The 16,568-nt window shown below is 47.1% G+C and overlaps 1 protein-coding gene and 1 pseudogene across 1 annotated transcript in view; both read right to left on the bottom strand.

The window, feature by feature from the left end:
* Dclk3 (doublecortin like kinase 3) overlaps positions 1–9,927 on the bottom strand; it is a 55,539-nt gene extending 45,612 nt beyond the window's left edge. Inside the window, exon 1 of the mRNA XM_031345354.1 lies at positions 9,645–9,927. Within this exon, the coding sequence (XP_031201214.1) occupies positions 9,645–9,732 (88 nt within the window). The 5' untranslated portion in view covers positions 9,733–9,927. The remainder of the gene's footprint in view (positions 1–9,644) is intronic.
* Positions 9,928–15,179: 5,252 nt separating this feature from the next.
* On the bottom strand, positions 15,180–15,607 carry LOC116073713 (annotated as a pseudogene).
* Between the last annotated feature and the right edge of the window lie 961 nt (positions 15,608–16,568).

Below are 16,568 nucleotides of genomic sequence, written 5' to 3'. Positions count from 1 at the left end.
AAAAAAAAAAAAAAAAAAAAAAAGATTTGGTGGCAAGTGCTTTTACCCACTGAGCCATCTCACCAGCCTTAAATATTACACCAAACACTTCAGTTACCATAAGACTTCCCTCTAGAAGCCACACACAGGTTTACTTTATGACCTTTTGTCTCTGTGTTTCCTGTCCTTTCTTTTCCCTTCCTCAAGTGTGTGGAGTTTCTATCTGCCACTCCCCACAAGAATTTTAAGCCTTTCTGCCTTAAAGTAGAGTGGAAAGTTTACTGGGCTATTAAAGTCGAAGCCAGACAATGAATCTCACAGCATTGGCACAACAGCTTCTATGTCAAAACCATCCATAATTTTCTCAGCTTTTTTCATTTTCCTTAAAAAATATAGGAAACAACAACAAAAAAAAGTGGTCCTAATTAGGCAAAATGTTTCAGACCCAACAAGTCAGAAGCAGCAGACACAAAAGACAGGATAATAACTGCACCGGATCCATCCACAAAAGAAAGAACAGACGCCACAAGATGCAGAAGGATCGCAAAGATTGGTTTCAGAAAGTTCATGTCAGAGAAGATGGATGGTAAATGCTGCTGCGTACCTGTGGTCCTCAGTTTGAGTCCTGTGTCCTCACCACGGATACCTGTGGTCCTCATCCTCAGCCGCAGCAGCATCAACTACCCACTCTCATCCTATCCATCAATTTCCCTATGCAGTAAGTCTCCAAGTCCTGTTGATGTAAGACCTGACAGTCTCCTAAATTCCATGCCTCTTCCTCCCCGTTCCCATAACAACTGCCTCAGCACCTACTCATCACTCCTGCTCATCACATCCGACCTCAGCACCCACTCCATCACTCCAGACCTGAGCACCTACCCCATCATCTGACCTCAGCACCCACTCTATCACATCTGACCGCAGCACCCACCCCATCATCTGACCTCAGCACCCACTCCATCATCTGACCTCAGCACCTACCCCATCATCTGACCTCAGCACCCACTCCATCACTCCAGACCTCAGCACCTACCCCATCACATCTGACCTCAGCACCTACCCCATCATCTGACTTCAGCACCCACTCCATCACATCTGACCTCAGCACCCACCCCATCACATCTGACCTCAGCATCTACCCCATCATCTGACCTCAGCACCCACTCCATCACATCTGACCTCAGCACCCACTCCATCATCTGACCTCAGCACGCACTCCATCACATCTGACCTCAGCACCCACCCCATCACATCCAACCTCATTCTATTGCAGACACACCCCAGCTTGGTCTCTTCAGCCTTGCTTCCTGCTCCCACCAACCCTTGCACATGCCCTGGGCAAAGCTATGTTCTTCAACCACAGAGATGAGAGTTTAGTTTAGAGTTGTAGTGATCCCCAGGAAAGCTTGATTTACTCTAAGGGACCACAGGTCCTCAAAACACTGCCCCTACTTTGTGCTTTTATTTCACTATGTCCTTTAAAAAATATTATGAATCATTCACATGACTGTGTTCTGGTCAAGTTTTGCCATCTATATATTTCTCCCATATGTATTCTTGAATTATCAATGTAATTTGCATGAGGAAATGTGTTTGTATGTGTGTGTGCATGCATACATGTGTGTGTGTGTGTGTGTGTGTGTGTGTGTGTGTGTGTGTGTGTGTGTATTTGAGACAAGATCTCTCTATGTAGATCTGGCTTTCCTGGGACTCATTATGTACCGTGGCCTGGCTTTGAACTCACAGAGATCCCCCTGCCTCTGCATTCCAAGAGAAAATAGTAGTTTTAATTTTTACTTATGTGCGTGTGTATTTATGTATGTGTGCACTTGTTTGCACATGCCCATAGAGGTCAGGGGTCAACACTCGTTGTCTTTCTCAATCACTATTTCATTGAATCCAGAGCTTGTCTTCCAGGCCAGAATGTCTGGCCAGCACATTTCAGGGACCCTCCTGGCCCTGCCTCCCCAACTCTGGGGTCACAGGTGTGCACCACCTCTCTCAATTTTGATTAATTTTATGAAGACGGGTGTTAGAAATTGAACTCAGGTCCCTTTGCCTGTTTGGCAGGTACTTACAACTGAGCCTTCTCCCCCAAAAGTCACCAAATATTATTTTAGTTGTCTAGTAAAAAGGAAATAACAAAGAAGCACCGTAATGTGGAGAGATGGAACTGAAGAGAGAATCGAGTTATCACACAGGCCATGGGCAGGGCTCGCAACACGGCACACTCATAAGACCCTGCAAGGAGCTTTCAGAGACAGAACCAGAGACTGTGTTTCAACAAAAAATAATGCCCATCAGATTAAACTCAGGTCCTGAACATATTCAATTTCATGGCTACAGTGATGGTGTCCTTAGATGTTTGACTTGGGTTTATAGTCATAGAAGAGCATAAGTATCAGGGCTTCAGAATTGTTGAGTGCCACCATGTGTAGGAGTTGCATTATAATGATAACTAGGAAACCAAATCTTTTTTTTCTTCCTTTAAAGGGATTGGTGGGTTGCTCCCATTGGAGACACTCTGGCCTCAGACAAATATGGAAGGAGATCAGCAATTTTTTTTAAACTTTTTTCTTTTTTTTTTACTTAGATATTTTCTTTATTTACATTTCAAATGTTATCCCCTTTCCTGGTTTCCCCTCCGAAAATCCCCTATCCCATCCCCCTCCTCCTGCTTCTATAAGGGTGTTCCCCCACCCACCCACTCCTGCTTCCCCTTCCTGGCATTCCCCTATACTGGGGCATCCAGCCTTCACAGGACCAAGGGCCTCTCCTCCCATTGATGTCCCACAAGGCCATCCTCTGCTACATATGAAGCTGGAGCCATGAGTCCCTCCATGTGTACTCTTTGGCTGGTGGTTTAGTCCCTGGGAGCTCTGGGGGGTCTGGTTGGTTGATATTGTTGTTCCTCCTATGGGGCTGCAAACCCTTGGAGCTGAGCAGTTCATAGACCACTGACTCATTGTACTTCTGGCCAATAGGCTATGGACATAGCCAAGGATACATCCATTGCACAGGAGCCAGAGGGTGGGATTCTCATGGTCTGTCAACCCTAGTGACTCCACAGCCATGAGATCCTGGTGGTCAAACTGCTGTGATCCCTGGCCATGTTCCTGGCAGTGAACTAGAGAGACTCTTCCCACCTGGCCTGTGAGTCAGAGAGTATGAGTGAGTTGCGCCTTTCTTAACTAAGCCTTTAGGATAACTAAGTTGACTTGTTACTGCAGCACAGCTCAGCCCATCCTTCCTAACACCGCTTCATAGACAGAGCTCTATCCCTACAAAGCCCTTGTCACCACACTCCATCTCCCAAGAGGCCCCAAGCTCAATGACAAGACACTCCACACGGTTCCATGGCACCCTCCCATGAAAGGAGCTCTTCCCTTATCCTATAATACCACTTTCCATATGCTTTCCTCCTCCACCTCCCGGCCACTGTAACTCAGCTTTGAGAAGCCAGTTCACACCAGGAAGTTGTCCTCTATCTCCTAACACTCTCTCTTTACAATGAGTACATGTCAATTACACAGAAGAATAGGTTCCGTTGTGATGCTGCCATGTGTGTGTGTCTCATGGAACTTTGATTACATTTAACCCCCTCCCCATTGCCATCACTTGTTCCTTACTAGTCTACTTCCTTTTTCCAAATACCTTCCCTTCTACCTTCATGACTCTTTTAAAAGTATGAATTGCAGGGCCTGGAGGGGTGGCTCAGTGGTTAAGGATACTGGCAGCTCTTACAGAGAGCCTGGGTTCGATTCCCAGCACCCAGATGCCAGCTCACAGCCATCTGTAACTCCAGTACCAGGGGAGCTCATATTCCCTTCTGGCTTCCACTGTGTCAGGCACAGAGTACACAGACATACATATAAGAGAAACACCCATACACATACAATAAAAATAATTATTTAATATGTATATAGAGAGAAAGCAATTCCAAAGAGGAAATAAAACATGAACTATTTGTTTTGAAAAGATTATTTCTTTGCTTATTTGTGTGTGTATACATGCTCACACATGTGTGAATTGGTTCTCTCCTTCATGTGTGTATACACGCTCACACACGTGTGAATTGGTTCTCTCCTTCGTGTGTGTATACACGCTCACACATGTGTGAATTGATTCTCTCCTTTGTATGTGTATACACGCTCACACACGTGTGAATTGGTTCTCTCCTTCAATTGTGAGGGTTCTAGGACTTGGGCTCAGGTTATCAATCTTGGTGGTAAGTGCCTTCACTGAGCCATCATACCAACCCAGTATTCATCCTCTCATCTTCTCTCTCTTTCTCTCTCTCTCTCTGTCTTTCTCTCTCTCTCTCCCCTCTCTCTGACTTATTTTGCTGAGCATGACAGTTCCCAGTTTAATTTGTTTCCATTTCATCTTTCTTTGTGTTGAATTCATTGTAGACACATTGTAGACTCATTGTAGACATACCCTGTTTCCATTATCTGTTCACCCTTGACAGACATACAGATTCCATACCCTGATTATTGTGAATAGCATTACAGTAAACATAGGCATCCAATATTATATTTCTACTCTGTACTGATCTTGGTTATTGACTTTGGTTACATATTCATGAGCAGTACACCTGGGTCACGTGCTTGTGGTATTTTCAGGGTTGTTTGTTTTTAAGACCTTCCATATTGATTTCCATAGTGCTTGACTAATTTATAATCCCTCCTACAGTGCATAAAGGTTCTCTTCCACCCCCACCAACATCTGTTATTTGTTTTCTTGAAGATAAACATTCTGACTGGAGTGACCTAGAATCTCAGTGTACACCCTCATTGCCCATCATCAGCTTTATAAAATGCTTTTGTCCCTATGTTATAATTATCCATGTCAATATCAGATCATACCAGGCCCACCACACTGTGATAGGACCAATAACCTGGGTGTTTCTGAATCCATGAGGCCAGAATGAGAGAGAAGCTGTGTTGGCCATTTAGTGGGAAGGAACTTTCTCAGGAGGGCTGATTCTAGAACACATGAAAGCAGCTGGATTAGATCCAGCACCCACCAAAGACAACATTCTAACAACAGCTGTCTTCAGGTCAGGTCCTAGCCAGACCCTCCCCAGAGGCCTGGATTGGTCCACTGTCTTCCCGCACACTGCTCAGCCTCCATGAGGTTCAGACTTTCCCTGGGAAGAAATGACTAAGGACCTTGTATTCAAAGTGTGGTCCCCAAACAAGAAACACTTCCAAGAATTTAGGTGCCGGTAAGAAAAGAGGAATCCTGAGTTCCAAGGTATCCTGAATCCAAGTCTCCATTTTTACCTATATCACCAGATGTTTAAATTACCCAAAGCTATTTAAAAGTTTGGTACAGTCAAAGAATCTCTTCTGCCTAACCGTGTCAGTAGCCTCAATTGTTTTCCACTGTAGCATCTGGTAAGAGGTGTACATCACTGTCTCCTCAGAACAGCTGGAACATACCCATCTTAGCAATAAAGGAAACAAGCTCAGAGTGGGTGGATCACAGGATCATGTGACTTTGAAGCTTCAGAGCCAAGATTTCCAGACAGGTCTGAAAGGCTCCAAAGCCCTCACTCCATAACCATACAGACTGGGACCTGTCGTGTGCAAACATCTGGTAATAGTTAGCTTTTGAGAGTAATGCGGGTACTTTAGAGACTTCTTGACCCTTCATGTCCCACTGACCCAGAATTAATCTCTCTTCTCTTTTGCTACCCACATGATGGTGCCTCCACACACGCCACCGTTCCCAGGAGATGGCCTCTCATCCCCAGGTAAGCGCTTTATAAGCTTGCTCAGTAACTATTTGATGAGTTCATAAAAATATTTCCCCTTTAATCATCAAACAATACTGAGGTCAAGTAAATGGAAAGGAAGGTGAAGGCTCTGGGATTCTCAGGGAAGTTCAAAGTCTTGCCTGGGGTCTTTGGGGGGCCTCAGACACCTAAGAATGGAACCCAAAGCCCCTGCCCAGGACAGATGTCTTTGTCGTCTTGCTCCGCCTTCCTGGATTTCCCACTTCTGACCTACACCACTAGGCAGTTCATGGAAACATCCCTTTCAAGTTACTCCCCTACAGATGCTTTTAGAAGGGCCTGCCACTAGACGGAGCAAATTTAGATGCAAACAGACAGCCACCTGGGAATATGGGGAAACCTGGGCACAAAGAGAGCAAGCCCTTGGACCCCAATAAGGGAACACCTAACCAAACAAAGGCCTCCAAGGAAGGCGGCCCTCGCAGCTACAGAGACCTGCTGTGGAAAAGGCCCCTAAGGGGCTCCAAGACCAGGCTGGAAGACACTAGGCCACTCATTCTAGTGAGACACCACTGCAGCCTGTGAGTCGGAGGTTCACACAGCACCTTTCCTTTCCCTCATTGCATTTAGGAAAACACTAAGGCTTTTATTAATTCAACTTGTCCAGAGAAAAGCAAACTATTTATGCCTGAAACATTAAGGGAAACATGAGAGGGAAATTTCCCTTAACTGGGCAATGGAAAGATTTTACACACACACACAAACAAGCACACACAGGCACACAAGCACACACACATAGATGCATACACACATACAAACACAAACATGCATACACACTCATACATACACATAGGCATACATACACAGGCACACACACATGAACACACACATAGATACACACATACAAATACAAACATGCATACACCATTCACACACATACATACATACATACATACATACATACATACATGCACACACACATGCAATACACACATACATAGATGCATACACACACATACAAACACAAATACGCATACACACATGGGACCACAGAACAACTTTCCATTTTGTTTTTACTTCTCTGAGCAAAGGGCTCAGAGTCCAAGGGCTGTCTCACCCAGAACACTGAGCATTGTGCCAAAGGCACACTGATGAGGGCCATGGTACTGAGATTTGCCAGTCCTGGGTCTGGGCACCAAGACCATGAGCCAAGACAGGGCACTGTGAATTCACCCAAAGGCAACCTAGAGGAAGCAGGCTGTCCATTGCTGCTGGTAAGGGACAGTGGGAAGAGGAAGCACATTAAGAGTGAGAAGGCTCTCACACATGGTGGCACAAAGTTGTAATCACAACACTCGAGAAGTGGAGGCAGAAGGATCATGAGTTCAAGGCCAGCCTCTGGTACATAGATGGTTCAGTCAGCCTGGTTTACATGAGATCCTCCTCCCAAACTCAAACATGGGAAGAAAGCAGGGGAGGGAGGGAAAGAGAGGAGAGGGGAGAGACACGAGGGGTCGGGGGGAGGGAATGTGTGCTGGTTATTTTTGTCAAGTTGACACAAGCTAGAGTCATTTGGGAAAAGGGACCATCAATTGACAAAATGCCTCCATAAGTCTACAGCAAGTCTGTGGGCATTTTCTTGACTAATGATTGACGTGGGAGGGCCCAGCTCAACATGGGCAGTGCCACCTCTGGACAAGTCAACCTGGGTTATATAAAAAGCAAGCTGACCTCCGGGCAGTGGTGGCGTATGCCTTTAAACCCAGCACTTGGGAGGCAGAGGCAGGCGGATTTCTGAGTTCGAGGCCAGCCTGGTCTACAGAGTGAGTTCATAGAGAAAACCTGTCTCGAAAAACAAAACAACAACAATAAAAGAAAAAACCAAAAACCAAAACAAAACAAAACAAAAAAGCAAGCTGACCAACCCATGGGGAGCAGACCACTAAGCAGCATTCCTCTGTGACCCCCTCTGCCCCCTACCACCCCACCCCCGCTTCAGCATCTGCCCATGGGTTCTTGCCCTGAGTTCCTGCCCTGATTCCCTGTCATGGCGGACTGTAACATGTAAACTGAAATAGACCCTTTCCTTCCCAAGCTGCATTTGGCCATGGTGTTTATGACAGCAATGTAGAGCAAACTAGAACAGGAGGGAAATGACTCCATGTTCTGGGGTTTTCCTGGTTGGTTGGTTGGTTGGTTGGTTGGTTGGTTGGTTGGTTGTTGGTTGGTTGGTTGGTTGGTTGGTTGGTTGGTTTTGCTGTTGTTTCTCAGAATCAGATCCTGAGGAGGAACCCCTATGACAGGGAGTAAGTGTAGTAGTTGTTCACAGGAAATAATGGTTGGGAAGTGCAGAGGCCAGCTAAGACCCAAAAGCAAGCCAATTGAGGGAAGCAAGACCCTCAAAGATCCTTGGGAGTCAACCATGTAATGCCAAGGGAACTTTTGATAAACAAAGGACATCACGCCTCACTCGGTGCCCTAGTGAAGAGCCTAGGAGCTGAGCTGACTAAGGTTCTCCTCAGGACCCAGCAGTTGTCAGTCAGGGGCCGCCCCAGAGAAAGGTGCGATGGCAGCCAGTCCTTGCTCTGAGCTTGTAGCAGCAGAACAGCACAAAGGTCAGCCTCCAATGAAGACGAGGGGTGGCTTAAGCTCAGAACCAAGTACTCGGGGCTCTGATGTGCTAATAGGACTGTGGAGAGAGAGCTGGAGAGTTTAACTCATAAATCCCAGCTGTCTCCATCCGCCCCTTCTCCCCTGGTGTCATGCTAACAATGCTATCATAGAGAACATGCTTTGCTGAAGATGGGAGCAGACAAAGCAGCACACCACAGCCCTGTTTCCTCCCTGGGGCTCTGCTTCCTGCCCCCTGTTACCCCCCAACCCCCGGGAATAATGCGCCCCCCTGCCTAGAGCTCTGGGAACCTCACTTCTCTGTGAACCTTAGCCCCACCCCCCGTAGATCACCCCTGTAAAAGCCAACAGATCCCTCTCCACAGCCCCCAAAACAATCATCCCACTGCAGACCTCTTTAATGCCAGCGTGTGTTCTAGTGTTCAAGAGTTGTTGAGAGTGGGACGGACCTAGCTTCCACTGGACAGCTATCGACAAGTAGAGGACAGAGAATGGTCTGGATTCAGGAGTGAGGCGGAGAAATGACTCACTGTAAGGAGCAAGTAACAACCTAATTCCCTCCACAACTTCTCACCCCCACTCCCAGCAGGCAGATACTCTGGGAAGGTGTCCCCAGACGCCTCTGCGCAGCCCGGGAGGGAGGGAGCTGCCTTATCCTTTCTCCACCACACCTCGCCCCCAGAGCCAGACGTGGAAAGGAGTGAAAACGTGGGGCTATATTTGAAATGAATTGATGGTTCTATTTCTCCCGCTCTGATCTATCCTGCTAATTCCCAAACACTCTGCCTGTACTGTTTCTCTCAAACCCCGCTTTGTTCTTCTGTTGCTCTCAGACTAGAATCAGCGCTCTGGAGAGCAGGGTTCAGTAAACCTCTCCACTACTCTCCGGTAAGCTTTGACAAGGAGGTGGCTCGAGAGCTCCAAAACAGCGAGTCTTTCAGGAAAGGATGGACCGAGGGAGGTCTCTGGGTGACTAGTGCCTGGCCCAGGAAGATTAATCAATGACAGCTCCCTCTGTGCTGTCTTCCCCCTGCAGCCTTGCTGCACCTGCCCAGTATGTTTTTCCAGGATTGGCGTTCTAACTGCCCAGAGGGGAACCGCGCAAGCCGGCGTCACCCCCTAGCAAGCGAGTTTCCCGTGGTGTAGAGGGGAACACATGCACACAACACACGCAGGAGCACACATGCACTCATATCTATCGCACGCAGGCACACACGCCTGCATCCCCGTAGGGTCTGCCTCTGCTGCCCCATCGCTCAGAGTGGGGTTCTTCCCACCGACAGTCACTTACCCGGGACGGGAGGCGCAGGACGGCTGGGTGCCGGCGGGGCCGGGGTCTCGGGCGGTGGCGGCGGGCGCAGGACGGGCGCGGCTGGCATGGCTGGAGGCCTGGCTGCAGTTGGCAGCTCCGGGACGTGGCCCGACGGCGGCCGAGCGGGCGCGGGAAGGCTCGGGGACTACTCGCTGCACAGAGCGGTTCGGGTCTCCTCTTCTTCCCTTCGGTGGCTGCTGGCGGCAGCCACGGCGCAAGGACTGTCTCCCCAGCGAGAGCTTGACAACCGCGCTGCCGCCGCCCCGCCCCGCCCCGCCTGGCTCCGCCCCGCCTCGCCTCGCCCTAGGCCACCCGGGGGCGGTGGAGTTGGCAGTGAACTTGACCAAGCAGGGCGCTCCAGGAGAGCTAGCAGAACAGCCAGCAGCCAGGACCCCACAGGACCCCACACCCTTCTCTCTCTCTCTCTCTCTCTCTCTCTCTCTCTCTCTCTCTCTCTCTCTCTCTCTCTCTTTCTCTCTCTCTCTCTCATATATCTCTCCTTCTCACTCCCTTCTCTCTGCTCCCCTCCTTCTTGCTTCCCCTTTTTCCTTTGCTAAGGCTGTTCCAACCAAGGGATTTGAGGACTGGTTTTGACTTGAACCTCTACAGTGCTCTCAGTGGGTGACTCCCAAGTCTAGGAGGCCTGGAGCCCCCAGAAACCCAGCGTCTCCCTGCAGGGCAGAGGCCAAACTGTAGGTACTCCACCAAAACATTCCTTTTGCACCCCGAGTCAAAGTTAGAACACAGTGGTTCGAACCGGGGGACTCAGAGACATGTTGAAGAATATCCTCCCTTCTTGGGGTTACTGATACCACGGAAGGCCTTTTGTGAAATACCCGCCTTGTCTGCATCACACTCCTAAGCCTCAGAGTCCCAGGGATAAACACCATACTTCAGCACTTTCTCCTTAGAAGTGTTTATACTGGGGGTAAGGGGCAAGCGAGTCAAATAGACTGAGCTTTAGGGATCCGATGATGAGCCTTCTACCTTGTTCCGCAGAAGTCAAGCCACACCTGATGGCTGGATGGATGACCATCATTTCCCCGTGGTTTGGCTTAATACAGCCAGCAGTAGGGACGAAGCTCCCAGCTCCAGACAGCACACCACAGTGCTTTTATCCCACACGTTGCTGCATGCTGTGGGGAAAACTAACTATTCACATATTCACAACCCCTTTCCCCCCTCTGACCTGTTAATAGAACACCAATGTTTAGCTGAAGACATTGCAACCCTCAAAAAAGACTATATTTCCCAGCTGCCCTGGTGCTAAAATTGACCATAAGAAAGGGTCTCGGCCAGTGAAATATAACTGGAAAGCTTTGCGTGAGACTCTCAAAATGTTTCTGAGGCTAATAGATGCTTTCCATTGTCTCCTTCCACCTCCCGCCTCATTATGGCACTTAGAAATGATGTCTATAGTATGTTAGATTACAGGAGTAATTTCTTGTTCCATCGTTTAATAGAATTAGGCCACCTACCTGTATTAGATAGTCTCATCACTGTGGCAAAACACACAAGTTAACCAATAACCAAATTTAAAAACTTATTTTTTATTACTTTAAATTATATGCACATGTGTGTTGGGAGGTGTACATTAGTATAGGTGCCCACAGAGTTTTGCAGAGGATGTCCAAGCTCCTAGAGCCTGAGTTATTGCGACCAACTTGGGAGCACTCTTTTTTTTTTTTTAAGAATTATCTATTTTATGTTTATGAGTAGTACACTGTAGCTGTCTTCAGACACAGGAGAAGAGGGCATTACAGATGGTTGTGAGCCACCATGTGGTTGCTGGGAATTGAACTCAAGACCTCTGGAAGAGCAGTCAGTGCTCTTAACCACTGAGCCATCTCTCCAGCCCAAGAGAGCACTCTTAAGCATTAAGCCATCTCCCTTGCTCCCTGAGTTCAAGCCATCTCCCTAGCTCCCTAACTTCATGCTTTAAATGGAGGAAATATTTGTTTGGCTCACAGTCTCAGAGGTTTCAATACATGCTTGTTTGTCCCTGGTGGTATGTCATGACAAGAACATAAGGAGGAAGAGACTTATTAATATCTTGAGAGCCAGGAAGCAAACAGAAGAAAGTGCTGGGGCCCCAGTGTCACCTCAAGGGTGTGATGCCAATGACCTAACTTCCTCCCACTAATTGACATACCCAAGTAGGCTGCCACCTCCGTATAGTACTGCAGGCTAGGGAATGAGCCTTCGAGCCCTACAGGCTAGGGAAGAGCCTTCGAGCCCTAGCCTTCTGGGGAAGATCCCAGATCCAAAGCCCAGCAACACTCTGTCCCTTCAGACCACAGTATGGTTCTGCATCTTGTCTTTCATCGTGGCCATCTTACTTAAATGACCAGTGGGATGCTATTAGATGTGTACCCTCCTGGATTAACTCCCTAGGATCTGCTCCTGCCAATAGTTGAGTGGCGACTGCCCAAGGAGAATGTAGAGAAACATGAATCAGGCCTCAGCATCAACCTACAGCTAACATTTGACCTGATTCAGAGCTACCCCATAGGACTGTAGAACTAGAAGTGACAGAGATAAATGCCCATAGTTACAAACAATTAAGTTCTGAGCTATTTTGTCCCTCAAGATTATTGTAGCAAAAGCTAGCTAATATGGTGTCCAACAATGACTGGAGCTCCACTGCCTTCTTGGATGAAATGGTTGCCTTAAAGTTTTAAGACAAGCCCAAAAGATTATAGACCAATAAAATAGAGGTCAGGGTTCCTTATGACCATGCAAAGCTGTGCCAACATTATATTTTCCTTTTAGAAGAGAATGCATCCTTGTATATTTAAGCCACTACATTACCTGAGAAATGGTATTTTTGTCAATCCTTCAAAATAAAATATTTTTCACACACACACAAAACAGACATTGAATACAGATATAGTCAGCCGTTTAAATGCAAAATAGAGGTCTAAGAAGGAACACCATGCTCACTGTGAGCCACTGAACTAGAAATAATTGGGCATCGCTCAAGGGAGTGCATCAATGGCCATGGAGCCTGGCCAAGGCACGGGGCTACTTTGGTCTCAAGTAAGTAAATTCACTCGTAGCTCCAGTTAAGTGGAAGAGTCAAAGACATTTGGGGATGTCTAGGGAAATCCCTGAGAGGGGGTTGGGAGAGGGGGGAATTAAGGGAGGTCACTCAGTGGTTAGAGCACTGACCACACAGGGCTGGGGGCTAGAGTTTGGATCTCCAGAACCTTCTTCAGTACCAGGCTGGAACCACAACTCACCTTCCCAGCTTCGGAGGCAGAGATAGGGGACCCTCAGGGGAAGCTAGATAACATGGCAGGCTACAATTTCCAGCTAAGCTCTGGGGTCAGGAGACTCTGTCCCAATAAATAGTATGAGAGAGTGATGAAAAGGATTCTCAGTTCAACACTGGGTCTCTCCACACGCAAGTCTTTCAAACACAGCAAGGCCTTACCCAGAAACGCCCCTCACAATGGTGCGTCTCAGGATCTGCCTTCTCCAGATCTACTCTCACCCCAGCCTGTTTATTCTAATTAGCTTTGTTGAGGAGGGACTTGGCGATGTGTCCAGGAAGACTACCCTGACTAGGATACCATTGGGAGTTTAAGGAAAGAGAGATTTTGGTGGAGATCATGGAACCTGGAAGAGAAGCCTCTCTGTTCCCAGAGTTACATGGAGGTGGGGAGAGACTCCCAGTGGGAGCTTCAGAAAGTGAAAAAATAGGAAATCTCCCATGACAGAGCTCACTAGTCTAATGAGCCTGCAGTGGGCACTTGGTCTCCTCATCAGATTGGCAGAACATTCTTACATGTCTCCTCCCCACAACTATACCATCATCTATCTGTCTCTGTCTCTCTCTATCTCTCTGTCTCTGTCTGTCTGTCTGTCTGTCTGTCTGTCTGTCTCTCTCTCTCTCTCTCTCTCTCTCTCTCTCTCTCTCACACACACACACACACACACACACACACACACACATTCATTCTCATTTCTCTTTTTGAAACAAGATCTCATGTATCCCAGTCCGGCCTCACACTCCACATACAATAGCAGATGGTTTTGATCCTCTTATCCTCATGCCTCTACCTCCCAAGTGTCTGGAACACAGGGACTACATGTACTACATGGGACAGAGGGCTAGAGACATAGCTCATTGTATGCAGTGGTGGGCATGAAGCCCAGGGCTTCCTGCATGCAAGCTAAATGCTCTATCTCCCAGCTACATCTGCAGCCGGCCACCAGCCCAAGAGTCTACTTCTCCCTGTATATACCCACTCACTTCTGTCCTCGTCAGACTAGCTTGGACCTACTGCCTTGATCTGTCTCTCTGGGATGTCTCAGAAAACCATTTCTATCCCTGTTTTCCTTCACACTGCTTCTATGACCAGTCTCCTCTTGTTCATTAGATTCTCTTCTGGTCTGACATCCTGGGACCTGTCGGTTTCAATCCCATCCTTCTTAACCAAGTATGGGTTTCTATAAGTCTGGCTGGGGCCAGGTATAGGAGACCCTGCCCAAAAATAAAGTACAAACAAAAACAAAAACCAAGGACTGGAGAGATGGCTCAGCCATTTCTTGCTGTTGAAAAGGAGCCAGATTATGTTCCCAGTACCCACATGATGGCTTACAACTGTCCCTAACTCCAGTTCCAGGGGACTCAACACCCTATTTTGACTCCTTGGGCACCGTGCACACACATACATAATAGGCAAGACACGCATAGACATAAAATAAAAGTGAAATAAATCTCTCGAACAACAACAGATAATAAACAAACATGTTTCCTGTTCTCTGGTGCCCCTTAAACCTTATGATGACTGGGCATTTCTTACTCTTCTTGGATGAACTTGTCTAAGCCCTTGATTTTCTTCTTCTTCTTCTTCTTCTTCTTCTTCTTCTTCTTCTTCTTCTTCTTCTTCTTCTTCTTCTTCTTCTTCTCCTTCTTCTTCTTCTTCTTCTTTTTAGCAGTGGTAAAATATACTTTTATTTACTTTGTTGAGTCAGAAGGTTGTAAAAAAAAAATTACTGCTAAAGTAGATACCAAGCAAACAGAAAGGTACTTTACAAGTCCAGTTACCTTGGAGTTTATTTAAACTAAAGAAAAGGTCATGTTTTCATGCAATACATACTAGGTTCTTTAAATAACAATTGTGACAAACAGCAGAAAGAATCAGAGAATGCTGCACTTGTGATCCATACAAAACATCAACATCTTGGGTTGTACATAGTTAAAGAAACATCTCACTTTTCGAAATACTGTAATAGCCAATATATAGAGGCATGCCTTTATGTGGGCATAGGAATGCAATTTAGAAAAGAAAAAAAAATCACACGGGAACAAGTCAATTTCTTTAAAATCACTGAGCAAGAAAGGAGACATTGAACTTCCATATTGATTTTATGCAGCTTCTATACAGTTCCTTGATTAAATCCAAGAGCAAAGTTAAGATTCTCCTCTATTTTTGGTAAACAATTGCATGGTAAACCTAGATGACTTTCCCTCTGCATTTTACCTGGGGGTGGCCTTTTTAATATTTATTTAAAAGAGGACAGGTTTGGCACTTTTATACTGATGTCACCAAAGTTAATATTTCTTGGGATCTCAGGAAGATTCATATTCTTTACAGCTGATACAGCAAGGCTGGAGCTCCCGCTAAACCAGCCTCAGATTTCTCCAGTTTATTTTGTGCATCAATTTGTGTGACAATCTCATTCATGTTGGTCTCCAATACCATTCCCCCCCATCACCATTTCTGCAAGAATATTATGAACCTTGTCTACATGGAATATTAAATCCAGTTCACAAACATTTTCAAAACATTTGTCTAATGTTTCCACAAATACATGGGCTGGTAGAACTTGGAGAGCTGCGGCTTCCCGTGGTTGTTGAAGATGAAGATGGCCTTGATCTTGGCTGGGCGGGGCCAACCGGGTGGGCGCTGGGGCCAGGACGGGTCGAGCATGCGAGCCTCGCCTCTGGGAGCTTGGAGCCTTGGCTTTCCCCACCCACCCCTTCCCGCACGCGCGCGCGCTCCCGCGCCGGGGGCGGGGCCTAAACCCTTGATTTTCATTTCCCATCTTGAGGGGCAACTCACAGGGGCCTTCTACAGTATATCCAGAAAGCTCTCCCCACCCGTCTGTCTTTCCTGCAAAATCTTTGATCATATTTAACTCACCCAGGCCATAAACCTGTGAATGAATGTCAAGTCCAATCCCATCACCAAGCGCTCTGCTGTCCCTTCCCCTGTCCCACTCACTCCATTGGCCCTGTTCAAGCTTTCCAAGCATTCTCAGTCAGATCCTTGACATCTCTGCGTCTCTCCACTTCAGCCTTACTCCCAGATCATTGGCTTTAGCTGAGGAAATCTCCTTACTGACCTATACTCATGCACAATTCCCTACTTAAGAGTCTCCAGTGACTCGTAAGAGTCCAGTTTAAAGCTGTTTAGGATAGCTTGCAAGGCTCTTCAACCTCTGGGCTCTGGACACGGACTGTGAGTATTCAAGGCCCCAGCGAGAGCATTCCCCTGTTTTTCCTTGCCTTCCATCTCTCTCCGTATCCTGACCACTTGTTTCTGAGAAGCCTAAGCCACACCTCTGCCATCCCAGGGTTCAGGCTCACACCATTGACCATAAATTGTTTTTCCCCATTGCCAATAGAGGGACGTGAAAGAGGGCAGGAAGAAGAGTGACAATATCAGGGCCATGTGGATCTGTCCCTGGGGACCACAGCTGACTGGGTCTCGGTAATCCAGTCAGCCATTGCTTCCTACCTATCTTGTAGTCAGTGAGGTGGTCTATCTGGTTTGAAGACTCATCAATTGACCAAAGTCCACTGCACCGAAAGATTTCAAAGACAAAGAAATCAACTGCTGCCCCACACTGGAGAAAACATGGAATTTGAGTGAGTGCTTGAAATCTCTC

Source organism: Mastomys coucha, unplaced genomic scaffold (genome assembly GCF_008632895.1).
Source record: "Mastomys coucha isolate ucsf_1 unplaced genomic scaffold, UCSF_Mcou_1 pScaffold23, whole genome shotgun sequence".
Taxonomy (NCBI): Eukaryota; Metazoa; Chordata; class Mammalia; order Rodentia; family Muridae; genus Mastomys; species Mastomys coucha.
This window is presented reverse-complemented; position numbering and strand designations above follow the sequence as displayed.